The sequence below is a fragment of the Haplochromis burtoni genome, unplaced genomic scaffold (assembly GCF_018398535.1).
Source record: "Haplochromis burtoni strain Fernald_Lab_line unplaced genomic scaffold, NCSU_Asbu1 Contig_3, whole genome shotgun sequence".
Taxonomy (NCBI): Eukaryota; Metazoa; Chordata; class Actinopteri; order Cichliformes; family Cichlidae; genus Haplochromis; species Haplochromis burtoni.
The window spans coordinates 4,231,635-4,245,945 of NW_024582364.1; the positions used below are offsets into that span (position 1 = coordinate 4,231,635).

General features: G+C 41.0%; 1 protein-coding gene across 3 annotated transcripts in view; it reads left to right on the forward strand.

Moving 5' to 3' along the window:
• Positions 1-14,311, forward strand: part of agap3 (ArfGAP with GTPase domain, ankyrin repeat and PH domain 3) — a 118,422-nt gene that overhangs the window by 84,107 nt on the left and 20,004 nt on the right. For all 3 annotated transcript variants that reach the window (XM_005912600.3, XM_042219741.1, XM_005912599.3), the window contains exons 12-13: positions 902-1,051; positions 6,958-7,113. In XM_005912600.3, the coding sequence (XP_005912662.1) occupies positions 902-1,051; positions 6,958-7,113 (306 nt within the window). The remainder of the gene's footprint in view (positions 1-901; positions 1,052-6,957; positions 7,114-14,311) is intronic.

Here is a 14,311-nt window from a genome sequence, read left to right on the forward strand (position 1 = left end):
ACCTGTAAGATGAGGAAGCTTTGTCAAGAAAATCAGAAAATTGTGTTGATTTCCATAACAAAACCTCTGATGTTTTAACCTTCTAAGTGCCAGTGTGATATCTATTGGCCTTATTAAACTGAATTGTTTTTACAATGTCATGCAGCATGTGTGTGTGTGTGTGTGTGTTTTTTTTTTTTTATGGCAAAAACGCTGTGAAAAGGATCTTGTTTTTAGACGCCCACGCTACTTTTAAGTAGCACTTACTTTCCGTTACTTTTATTTATTATTTATTTTTTAGAACATATTTTCATGTCACATGAGAGATTCCCATTCATCACATTAACTGTCGGAGCTGTATTTTCCACCTCCGACAGTTAATCTGATTCCGCTCACATGACTGGAAGCATATCGATGAGTTTTTCGGAGTAGTTAGGACGTGTTGTAGGAGCTACTCACGAGCAGGAGGGAAGGACCCCACATGGTTCAGCCTAGCCCATGAATTAGTAAAGAGAGCCAGGCGTCCGTGGCTTGCCTGATTGGAAGTTAGGGGGAGAACGCCTGCTGACGCCAGTGGAGATCGATGTGGCAGTCAGAGGGATGAGGCGAGATAATTAGCGTTCAGAGTGTATCTTGTTAATTAAGGGCTAATTAGAGGCAGAGGCGGAGGGAGAAGGGTTTTGTGTGTGTGTGTGTGTGTGTGTGTGTGCGTGTGTGTGCGTGGGGGGTTGGTTGACAGAGATATGTGCACAAATAGGGTGGCAGCAGTGTTGCAGTGCAGTAGAAACTACCTAAAACTGTTAACTCAATTACATCATTATCCTCTGAGCTTGAAGAAAACAATCCTGCAAGTAAAGAATTCAAACAGCTGTACGCAAAATAAGAAACGAGCATTAATTTTTAATTTTTTTTTATTTTCCAGGCGCTTCTCACTCCAACAGCAGCACATCCCTCCAAACGGGCGGGTCGGCGTTTGGCGGCAGTAAAGATGGCATGCACCAGCGCTCCTTCTCTGTGTCCAGCGCCGACCAGTGGAATGAAGCCATCAACACCAGTACAAGCAGCGGAGCCCGTAAGCCCTCCACCTACGCTTTCTACACCCTCACTCACCTCCCGAGTTCTTATAATTCGCATATAATTCGTTATTGCCACAAAGAACAGAATGTATTAAAATAAACTTAAGGGGACCTGATCCTGAGTTGTGGAGTGATGGAGCTGCCATTTGCCGAGCTTCTTCGGCAGGTGAAACAAGCCTCATTTTCATAATTAGCTGATTAGAGCTGTGATCGCTGTGACCTTTTTGGCTGCTGCTCTTTGATAGAAGCAGCATGTTCAGAGGAGAGGAACGGTGAAGGTTAACTTTCCGCCATCGATGCATCTCCACTTGCTGCCTCCTTGTCACATTTCGCCCTGTCACTGTACTTGAGTGAAGTAAGAAAATATATTCACCATGTCTGCTGCCCCCCCCCCCAAATCCCATCCTGTCTTTACCTTCCATCTTACTCTCTGCCCCCCCCTCCTCCTTCTGTTTTCCTCTCTTTTTCTTCCGAAGAGGAAAATGAATGCTTTTCGGGGGTACCATTCATCACCAGTTATTTCCCTCTCTTTGTGGTTGGCAGTAAAAAAGCACTTAAATGCACATCAACAGAATAACAGTCATTTCCATGCATGTTTGCACTCTGGTAGTTCTCATTAGCACGGCGGCGGCTCCCCCCCTCCCCATGGGCTCCCAGGGGCCCCGGCAGTTTAAAGAGCGCACTTTACGAGCGCTGCTGGAGTCCAACTGCACGGCCCTCGTGGTTCCGCAGACAAGCCTGTCTCTCATTTGGAGCTGCCAAACGATCAATTCTGCCTGGACGCAGGCACTTCCATCACCCCCTACCCCTGTCTCCCATCAGCAGCATGCCCAAAGCAGAATTACTTAGATTCGTGGGGTCCTCAAATAAATGAGCATGAGTGTGTGTGTGTGTTCGTGTGTTTGTGTGTGTGTGTGTGTGTGTGTATATATATTCTGTATGTGTTCTTGCAGAATTTTTGTGAGTGGCTGTTTGTATGTGATTTTGTTTTCCACAGAGCGTGTTTGCATTATAATGTGTGTGTGTGTGCGTCTGTGGGGATGTTTGTGAATGCGGGTTGGGCGACCGAACTGCAGAGAACAAATAGGACTTCCTAAACATTGTGCTATTGGAAATAAGGAGGCTAGAATTTCCTATTTTCATGTTTGGTAAACTGTAAAGCCTTTAATATTAACATAGCTCATTAACCAGCATCCAGTCTTCAACTAAATCAGATACAATTTGCTCCATTATTTTATTTTCTTCAATTATTTTCATGCTACTTTTAAGGTAACCACAAATGAGCTTGAATGAGGCAAATGAGCTGAAAATAATAGTAGAAGCGATGTGTCAAATGATAGATTATGTTAGAGGAAGAGAAGTGTCTCTGTAATCAGTGCATAGTCAGTGCAGACAGTTAAAGGCTTACGCTGAATGCAGCATCAGAAACTTTGCTGAATATCTTGCCGTTAATGTCTCCTTACAGTTTAAGGACGTGAATTAAAGTAGCGGAGCAGATCTGCAATGTAAAGTGATGCCGGGCTGTCACAACACAAACTTGATTGAAACGCAACCCTCTTATCTTCCTTCCTAATGTGTCTTCAATAATCAATAGAGGGTGTTCCGCAGTAACGGCTGCTCATGTTTTGCCATGTGAATTGACTCCAACCATGCCCAATCACTCCATTATCCTTGGTGAAGGTTGCAGGTTAACATAAAATGTGATTCTGAGATGCAAAAACAGCAGATTGATGATTCACTGGAGAATGAATGCATCTTAGCCAGGTAACCATTTCCATATTATTTAAAGAATGTCCTCATTTGTAAACCTATTGAACGAAGGCAGAAGCCGAGGTAGTAGCATCTCTTGAATATTGAGCGCAGATTTTTGATTAAATCCCGGCCCAATTTTTCTATTGCTTGCATTCATAAAGACACCCATTCTTAATGCACTGGATGCTTGTTTAGATCCTGGTCTCCTTCACGCACCTCAATCTTTGAGCCTGAATTAAAAGCAAGAGGCTCAAACAGTCAATTGATAGGCTGGCTGATGACAGTAACTTAAGTCTTTGTCAATGCGTGAGTGAAAGTCAAAGTCAAAAGACTTCTGCATTTCAGTGTCACCGATGCCTTGAGCCAGGTCTTAAAACAGGGGAAATTGATTAAGTAAAACTTTACATCATTCAAAGGTTATCTTTTCATGTTTTCTGATATATTTTTGGTTGATAATAATATTTCTAGTTATATTTTATCACATTTTATTTACGTTAAATGTATAAAATAGTTCTGTCAGAAATAAGTGATGCTTACGTGGAACAAAGAGTTGATTAATTAAGAAGTATTTATCAGGTTAACCTGTAATAATTGAAATAATTGTTAATTGCAGAAGGGCTTGTGAGCCGTGTCAGTTTTCATGCCAATATGAAAATATAAATTTTTTGACAATGCTGTGCTGATTATCAAAACCTTAGTCCATGCAAAGTTTGCGTCGCTTCCCTTTTTTTAATCCCTTGTGCTCCAATTTATTTTTGCACCATTGCTAATTTATTTATATAAGAGTGTTTTTTTTTTCTCTTCTGAGTTTGCACATCAGCACACAGGTACTTAATGCACAGATAGCCTTTTCCTGTGGCACTGTGTTTTACACCTTGGCCTCCCAATGCGAGGGTGATGGCATGTGGGGCGTTTGATTTCTACGCCAGGCCGTAATGAAGTTTGACATTTAGTTTGGAGAGAGCAGCAGAGCGCGATCAGGCCTTGATTAGTACGCTCTAATTGAGGATAATAAGGGGGAGGCGGTGATTGTTTCTAATTTTTGCCATTAATTGCAGCCGTTGGCTTTGATTGAGGACAGGCAGGGCTGCCATGTCAAGGGGCCTGGCGGAATCATAGTGCTCCTTACCCGGAGCCTCTTGAATAACAATGAAATGACTCCCCCCCCCAATTCTCTTCACCCTCTCCCCCCTGCTGCTCACTCTCTCACCATTTTTCATTCTTATTCATTTTGAGCGTAGCGTTGGTAAAGATGTTAGCAGCGCCCTCTGTCTCACCCATGGCCTCCGTTCTGGAGCTGTCATCTCAGTGCTGGGAGTGCAATACACTGTAATCACAGGTTAGCCTCGTACCTACTCTGCTGCCCAGGTGATCTTGGCTGAGTGGGTAAAGAGACTTCTGGTCCCCAGCGTGCTTTATTACCCAGCTTGGTCCTGATGGCCCTCATGCACGCTAACAGCCAGCTAATAATGCCACGGTGAATTCCTCGCTTGCAGTTTGCTTTCAACTTCATAATTGTCAACTTAACAAATTTTAATTAACCTGCCATGCATCATTTAGAGCTGAGAACCACTCAGGGGCTTTATATAAAACTATTATATCTCACACGCTTTGCTATTGTTGCTTAGTGATGTGTGCTGTAGTTTTAAATGTCCTGCTCCTACACCTGAATATCACAAACTTCTTAAAGCCCAGTGGATGCAAACAAAGGGGTGTGTATACCTTTTTACATATATATATGTTTCAGGTGCAGAGCGAGCTGGGCTGGGGTCATTTTCCACAACATTAAGGGCAGAAATTGATAATTAGAGGTGTTTATGACACGGTTGGGCCCCCCTGAGGGGCAGCCCTCCCCTTTAACCTCAAGCGACATTAAACAAATGCTGGCTGTCACTTTGGAGGCAGGTTGGAGCTCGAGTCTTCCACCCGCCATACGGAGCTGTGCTGGCGGGACAGACGCTGGTATGGAGAGGGAGGAGGAAACAGAGGGTGGGGGGTGGGGGGCACATTGGAGGACCCCTGTGCCCCCAGCTGTCTGAGCCAGCTAATGACTCGTCTCAGGGGGGCTGTTGTAAGAGAGCAGGGAAATTGAAACAGACGCCTTGACTAGGAGCTGCTACATGTGTGGCTGCGCGCTGCCATTCAAAACACCAGAGAGCCTAATATATGGGCTCCAGCTCATGCACTAATGTTATGTTTATTAATGTGATGGCATATAATCAATACATTGCTATTTATGCTGAAATATTAAGATTACCTTTAAAGACACTTCTCCTGTTTTCAAACAACTTACAGATCGTTTTAATGAATTTGTTAATTTTTCCCAGTAATGACTTTACGGTTTGTATACATTAACTCTCATCAAGAATAATTTGGAGGGCAGGCATAATGATGTTCGTCTCAGGTGTCGTTTCCTATATTTTGCCCACACTCGAGCAGTGTATCCCCGATCCTCTGAGCTCCCCCCACCCCCGCTCAGGCATCTTCAGTCCCCCGCTGAGCCCATCTTACTCCTCCAAGACAGCCCCATCTCCCCAAAGGTAATGACCGAATTAGGCCTAATGTTGTACACTGGCTAATGGCACAGTGCCGCACATTATAGCATGTGCAACTGGCAACGACAACAGCAATAATCCCTGAGCCCCTTGTCCTCCTGCACTCCACCCCTGGGGCTGGGACGGTGCACAGGGAAATGAATGGAGTTTGCCACACTACAATGAGCTTTTGATGGGAGACAATGGAGGAGGCTGCCAGCACCACACAGGGTGGTAAGATGAGAGCAATATGGGGCCCATCTACTGGCCCTCCCTCCCTGCTTCCCCCAGGCCCCTGGCCCCCGCTCCCAGATTCATAATGGCATCCGGAGGGGGAAAGAAGGGAAAGTGATGTCAAATGTCAGGAAATCAGAAAGATGGCAAGCTGACATCCCCCTCCTATCGTCCCATCCCTCCTATCCCTTTGCCCAACGGTAGCACAGGTTAATATCACATTTATAAAATCACTTACAAGAAACAAAGCCGACTCTTAGCCCCCTGTCACTCTCAGACAGTCATATAAAGAGCTTTGCCGCAGGCCAACTTAGGTAACCATTTGTTCAGTGATAGCCCCGTACCTGTCCTTCAGACCATCTAAAGCTGGAGTTGTTACACAGTTACTTTTAGAGCACTCGTAGCCATTTTGAACTCCTCCTACTGTAGATGCAATACTGGATTGTGACAAGTCTACATTTACTTTTCATGATATGTTCAATATTGTAAACAATCAGCTGTCATTTCACAGGAATTAACATGGTGCAAACATACTTTTACACCCTTTTTAGGACATGTGATAAAATTATTATTATTTTTTTAGCTTCAATCTCTGTTTTTGTAACTCATTGCGTTAACGCTTGCTGTGCCACTAACGGAAGAGTTTTGAGACATGTGTATATCTGCAAAATATTAAGTCTACATTGTCCACACAAAGTCACCTTGATGATATTGATCTACAAGGGAAAAGTCATTTATGGATACATATGAAGTCATTTTAAATTTTTTAACCCAGCATTCCCTTTTTCATCCATATTCTGCATTTCTTTTTCTAAATGTATCACGCATCATCATAGCAAAAGACAGAAAATCCCGCATGACCTTGTTTTTCTTCACCGTCTCCGTCAAATTTTTCCTTCAGTAGTCGTGAAGTCATTACTCTGTGTATTCGTCGCCTGCAGAAGCTCCAGAAGAAAATCATAATGTCAATTTTTTTCCCAACATGTCAAATCTAAAACAAAGTTCATCCTCACAGTTCTTGAATAAATCATGATGTTTTTTTTCTATTGTTTGGAAATATTATCTTGACTAGAATTGATTCTGTCTAAAAAAACAGAAGCTTATTCTACACATTTCTATGAGTGATCCACCAATGGGACAGCTGCATTTAATCAGGTTTAAAACGAGCTAAAATTAATAAACATACCTGTCATACTTTATTTGTTTGGTGAGGTTTGAGGCCAGTTAGCAGTCAGAACTACAATCATCAAGCTGATGATCATATAGTAAAAATTAAACTTAAAGATAAAGTTATTCTCTAATAACTGAAAATCCAGAGTGTGTCTTTCTTTCGCTGTTCAAAAACAGTAACTGTTTCCCCTTTTATGCTTTTTTTCCCACAGCTAACGGGACGAGTGATCCGACCGGTTCGAGTGTGGGCAGTGCAACGAGTCCTAAACTTGAGCCACCTCCCTCGCCACACGCAAACCGCAAGAAACACAGACGGAAAAAGAGCACAGGCATCACAAAGCCAGATGGCTTATCCGCAGGGAATGAAGGTATGAAAAGTTACAATGCTACATTAGCTAGATGATAAAAGTTGCAGAATGAACAAAAATATATAAATCTTTCAAGTGCTGCACAGGGGACTGACTGGCAAAATACTCACCTACTATTATAGAGACTCAGTTTCATTTTGTGGAGCAAACACACAAAAAAAATTGCGATTGTACATGTACAGTTTGTGTTTCTATGTTTAACACATAGCACCAAATTTACCAGATATGCCATCTAATTCTTTCTCCTTCAAAGTTTTGGTTATTGGTTGCTCTGCACACACACACAGATACATAAAGTTGCACAGATCTAAACAGTAGCCCTAACTGGTAGGCATGAATGTATACAGAGAAAAACTATAGAAACTTCTTTGCATCCTTTTACTGTTTTTATTAACATATGTGCTATTCAGTGATCAGATTTAAAATGACTCCTTATAGTCGTCATGGAATAAGTGCATGTAATCTTCTTTATTTTGGCTGAATGTGGCCTATGATACACATAAAGGTGTGTAGTTTTGTATCTCCCTGTGGCCCCCTGCACAGTTCACCCTCAAAGCCTCCATTTATTTTACTGTTGCGTGAATAGCGAATGTGGCCCTCCTCAGCAGGGGAGTGGCAGTCGACTCTCCACCCAATTAATAATGATTCTTCAGTCCAATGATGAATGGACTAGTCTAATTGGATGGCATTGTGAAAACACTGTGGCGCATTTCAGAGGCCATAAAACTGATGTCACCAGAACGGGATGATCAATCAACAAGATTGATACGCTGGATAACAACAACAATGGCATTGACGCCTCCTAAATGGGGCTTAGCATTTATAATCATTATACTTTTTTATCATGGTCTCTGACAGCTTCTCTTTAAAGTCTGAATGGGTCTGCTGACCACATTGTTATATAGAGGGAACATCATCAGCATCACATAGATAAGTGGTATGAGATAAGTGGTGCCCTTTTTATTGCTAGGGTAGTGTGTGGTGACATCGGCTTCTGTAGGGGTAGTCTGGGTTAGGCTTCAGAACAGACATCGCTGTTTCCAAAATAGTTGGGACGTTGTATCGAATTGATTTGCAGTCATTTGAAGATTTGTTAAATTCAGAATAGAAATGTTGAAATTGAGACATTTTGCTGTTTTTTGAAATAATATATTTCAATTTGATTTTGTAATACATTTATATATTATTTTTTTATAATGGTCACTATATTTTCAGTGTGTCTGCCGCGCTGTCTTAACACGTGGCATTGTCTCGTTGTCTGGATGGCAGCCATTCTGCTCTAAAACCTGTATTTATCATTAAGCATTATGGTGCCTTCACAGATATATAAGTTATCAGTGCTATCACTGAGGTTAGCTTTATTATATCGATAATGCCACATCCACGATTTGCTAAATAAATTACAAACTGTGTACCATGGTGATGAAATCCCACCTTCCTTGCATTTTTATGCACTTAATTTATTGAACTATATGGCCACGAAGTCTTTCCGTCTGGTCTCTTGGAGATGTATATTCAATAACGTTCCCAATTAACCTAATTATCTGCGAGCAGATTGTCTTCCATGACGCATGCCCCAATTTTTTTGAACCATGTACTTGGGATCAAATTCAAAATGATTATATACTTTTCAAAAGCTGTAAAATGTAGCAGTTTCAACAGACTATTTTCAGCCTTAAAGTGATTTCCAAAGCAGTGCATTCTGTTTTTATTTACATTCTAAACAGCGATCCAGCTTCCAAGAAATGGGATGAGCTGCTGTGTATCTAATCAAGCATCCTTTTTTTTTCCAAGGCACCCGTTACTTCAGTTTTATTTGACATTACTTAGATCTTAATGTATATCTCCTGACAGAATTACACAGTCACATTAAAGTCTTCACTTAGCGATGGCTGGTATTATCGAACCCCTTTATATCTCGGCAATAAGTGTACCACACGGTGCAAGGTTTACTTCAGAGCCCGAAGTATAAGAGTAATCAGACAGGAGGAGGCAGATTCTCAATGTTTCTCACATCATCAAACATGCACATTGTTTTCTGTCTCTCTCATTGTTCTCTGCAAGCTTTTCTATTAGCATCAGCTTGTCTGTTCTGCTGAATGCTCTGGAATACAGACGTATCGCTTAAATATTGGATTCACCCAAGTCTGGGATGTGAGTTGTGTCTCCTGTTAAAAGAACAGGAAAGAGAGAGAGGAGAGATGAGGTGGGATCCTTGAATAAATTGCTATCAGTTTATCTCATTTACGGGGCAAATCAGAAGCATGCAATGCAGGCTGAAATTGAATTTTAGTAGTTGTGAAGCATCATAAATCAAAACAGCGTGAGCGTCTTAAGGTGAGAAATCATTTTGGTCAACATGGGACGTGTGGGATGTACATGGGAGCCTGGAGAGACAGTCGCTGCAACATAATTTCCAAATATGGCACTACAGTAGTTAGCGAGGCTTCTCCAAATCACTGCTAAAGTGGAGAGAAATTTAGACTTATGTTAAAACTAAGTTCATTAGTATGAAGATTACAGGCTAAACACTCGGCAGATGGGCTCATACTTTCAAATGGGTTTGAGTCATCCGTTGTACTCTCTTGTAATTTAGCTTTTATTGTGCTTCAAAATGATTTTATTTCAAATTAATGCAAGGCCATGTTTCCACAATCAATTTGAAGCCATATTTGGATAAAGTCAAAATTCTCTGTTACGTCTAATGCGCTGCACTTGCACCAAGAATAGGCACAAGGGACACAGTCCCTAATATCCTATGCACTGTCAGAGCTGTGCGGTGTAATGAACTTCTCATGTGCTTAAAGAATGATGCAGGATGCATGGCGAGACAACTGACAGCCCCGTAATGTGTTTCCCAGCAGCCGCCCGGCGACGAGCTCTCTCGATGTGTCGCTCGCCATAAACCCACTGGAAAATCGATGGCCGATAAAGAGTTGTGTTCAGGGGGAGCCCCCTCTGATTAATGCAGACTGTCAGGGAGCATCATTAATGTATTTCTCTTTTAAAGAAAGTGTATCAAATGCTCATTGTTTTGGGGAGTTTAGCTTGCCCAATGTGAGCTGGGGTGGGGGGTGTCGGGACGGAGGTAAACTGTGACGAGACCTTCCTTGCTGATGCTTCCAGTTTTATAGGTGGAGATATTTATTCTTGCTAAAGTGGCAGAAATTAAAAGAAAATAAGAATGTGTTTGATGTGCAGACGGTAACGAGATCTGCAGACGTCCAGTCAAACAAAGGCCGTCAAACTGCACGTCCATTTTTGAAGACTTAGGGAACTTGCTTCAGACACTAGAACATTTTTATTATTTAAAACTTCTATAAGTCAAATTTAAGACGTATAATATCTGCTATTAGATTTAGAAAAGATTACGGTATGAGATCATCAACTAACGTGCCATTTTGACAACTGTTTTGTTCTATAAGTAGGAGTTTAACGTTTAATTTGAGTCATTGTTTTTGTCATTTTTGAGACTTCAGTGCATCTGCTTACCCATAAAAAACAGAGAAAAAACACAAACTGTAACAGATCAAAAACTCGGGCGATGAAGTCAAAGGAGTGTCTGAATGTAGCTCTTGCAAGAGTGATTAAAGGTTAGTTGCAGCGTCAAAATCAAACACTTCCACGAAAGCGATGCATATTATAAATATAATTTTAGATTTGATGTGACTTACACTCCTAATATTTATAAGTAAATGCTTAGCTGCCTGATTAGAAATCGTAGTAATAGATGCAATTTGAATGTGAATTTGTGTTTTATTGTCTATCAAAGTAACTGTCAGTAACAAAAAGACGTAAAAATTCCAGAAAAAATGAATATGATGAATTCTAGGTGTAAATGTAATGTAATATAAATCTGCATCTAAACATCAACAAATAGGAGACCCTCAGTATAACCTACTGAATCTAAAATTATTAAAGCACTCAGACATGATAATAGTTAAAAACCATTCATAACATTTCACATTAATATGACATATTAAGTCATAATATATGATAAGAAGACATAAATGCAAGATAACATCTTCCTTTTTTTCTCAGTTGGAGGCATTCAGAATAAAGCGTTTGTTTGTGACAGAGCAGAATTGGATTCAGTGTACTCTGTTTTACAAATTAATTTTTGAATTAAAAAAAGTGCAGAAACGGGATAATCACTTTAAATCTTTGAGTAGTTTCATTTAAAATTTGAGCTGATTGAGTTTAAAGTGGTTGAAAGCACTCGATGTAATTTTATCAGCAGTTAAAGGAGAATCGGGGAAATTATTTCTGTGTTTGTAAAAGTGTGGACTCTCAGAATCATAATGGTAACCGCCCTTGTTAAATTACTGGAAAGGTTAAATTGAATCAGTTTGAAGATCGTGGCCGGAATGCTGATGCTGATGGGAACTTCACTTTGGTTGAAAACTGTAGATCATCTTTCATTTAAAAACCATTTAAACTAAATTTGATGTTGTCAGTCTGCCACAGTCGACCCAGTGGAATCATTTTACTTTATATATGAACATGAAGAACGCAAACGGACTTAAATAAGCAAACACTGAAAACTAAATGGGCTTTAATACCAATGTAGCACGTTTCAGATCATCTGTACTGTGGCTAAGGAAGAGGTATAAATGGACTGAAGAAGCTTACCACTGGATGCGGATTAGGAGTGTGATAAGTGTAATAATCTGGAATTAATGACATATTTACCTGCTAGCAACTGGACAAAGAAACAAAACCAATTTGCAGTGATGTTAAATGAGAACGCCTAGCATACAGTGCACCAACACAACTAGTAACACAATATATTTAAGTGCCTGCTGCAAAATGTTTAACTGCTTTTATAACATTTATAATATTCATTCATCAAAACTTTTTTGGACTGTGTTCCCTAACCCAGGCCAGTCGATAGTAAGCTAAAGTTTTGCTTATATTGAGAGTCCGGCTGTAATCCAGTATTCTGTTGTCCTGCACCTTAGTAAAGTAAGGGTTAATATCCTCTGGAGTCCAGCTGGGGATTAGGAAATGGAGGTTTAACTGCCTGTGCTAATGGTGGGTGTTTATCTCAATACTTTGTTTTGTCACTCCCTGACTCGCTCTCATTTCCGAAAGCTGTCCCTGGAGCCTCCACTCTTGTAATGGCTTAGCTTTCTGAGCGCCACAGTACAGAGGGAAAGGAATAACAAGATTCTCATTTGGGCTCTATACACACTGCCCACAGATACATGTATAATTGGCCCTGTTTTCATTCTGCTCTGTTGTTAAATGCACTAGCTATTAGGGTAGTGGTATTGGTGCTGATTTCATGTGTTTGTTTATTGTTGGAAGGTGTGCTCCTCGTTTGTTTGAGCACGAGTGTGTGCGTGCAAAAGTGTGCAGAATTGTGTGTGTCAGATAGATAAAGAGTGTGCTCTATCTCTCTCTTCCTCTCTGCTTTTTTCTTTCGGAGTTTGGTCGTGGTTCCCCTGGGGCCCCTGTCGCAGTAATGGCCTGCTCCTGATTGCTCTGATACAGGTTAGGAATATTGGCTTTAATGATGTGTAAAATGAGCAAGCAGTGCCTGTGACATTTACAGATGGCACCGCCTTGGCCTGTTCTTCCCAACTGCTCGTTAATTCACGGGAACGGCAAGCACTTCTTTAAGTGACTGCCTGATGCATGCATACGACACAAAACAGCACATCCTACACACCAAAACAATAGCTCACCTTATGTACCTCTGCACCTTGTCATTTCAGTGAAGCGCTCACGCAAATAGATGAAATAAAGAGTCCTCAAGGTGAAGAGCTGTTTGCTAAGTCATCTCAAAGGGTTTGTGACACCGGTCTCCAGAGGTCTTTGAAGGGCTTAGACAGATAGATCCAGGGTTGCAGACTGCGTTTTAGACAGCACAGCTGGGCTCAGCACCAAACCCCCTGAGGTGCTAATCTGGTTCACAGGTTCTCGATGGTACATCTGCTGCACATGCACAGCTATAGAGGAAGCACCATCCTCGAGTCACTGTCTTGTCTGTGAGGTTTCAATTTGATTTTTGCACATCAAGTAAATATTTTTAATGGCAACCAGTCAATAATAAAGGAAGTACTCAATAACATCGGTACAATAACACAAAGGAGACAGCTATCCCCTAAATGCACTTAAAGCATTATGTGTGAATAGTGGATTCAGGTCTAGAAACTCCTGCGTACAAAGTGTAGAAGACAGTATACTAAAATAAATAATAAAGCAAACAAAATATATATCTTAACATAACACAGAGCTCCACTTAGAATTTGTAGTAGATCACTATCCAAAAATTTAATGTTTAACATAGAGAGCAGGACTCGAAGCCCTGCTGAAAACAGGCAAAGCACAAACATATTAAAACATGAAAAAGAAACTGTTATATTAAAGTTAAGAAAGGAACAGAGAGGAAGGAGAGAGAAATGGAAGGGCGAATAGACTTCCATATGACTCTCAGTGCATCTACATAATGAATATTTCCCTCCACCATTGTGAAATCGTTGGACAGAGTAACGCCTGAATTATGCTCCTGCGCTGAATCTATGCAGAGCCTATGACGCAGCCTGCGCTAGTGGCCGACTCCATCGGCAGCATTTATATCTGTGCGCGTTGCAGTTACACGTTACGAGACACATGTCACAGCAAAGCACACTTTTTATATGAGTGACAGAAACACAATTTTCTGACTGAAACCCTAAATTTGTCTTATTCTACACTTGTATTCCCAAGATGTAATGTTGATTAAATGATCATATGCTTCAGTGACTCTAGATGTGGCTATTATTATTTAGCAATTCTAGTGTCAGATTGAAGAGGTGTGTCTTTAAAAGTATAACGCAACGAGCCGTACTGGTTGCTTTTCTACAATTTAAAATTAGAACGTAGCAAGTTGAAGCTTGGGCGGAACTGACAATAACTGCTGTATCCCTAATTAATTTGTCTCTGTGAGGAATAATGCATGTCTGACAGTTTGGTATTGAACAGTTTGGCACATAAAGCGACTGGCATCAGTGTAACTTGGTCATTTCAGGCTGAATGTGAGAAGCAGTGTACTTCTGAGAAAACTGGCATCATGTGCTTTCCATCATTAAATGTGATTAATAACCTTGTAGCAGTGGTATGGAAAAGCTGCAGCCTTCCTCTAATGTTTTTGGAAGAATATTTACTGGACTACATTACTGCGGTAGTCGAGCCTGCCACAGATGAATGCCTG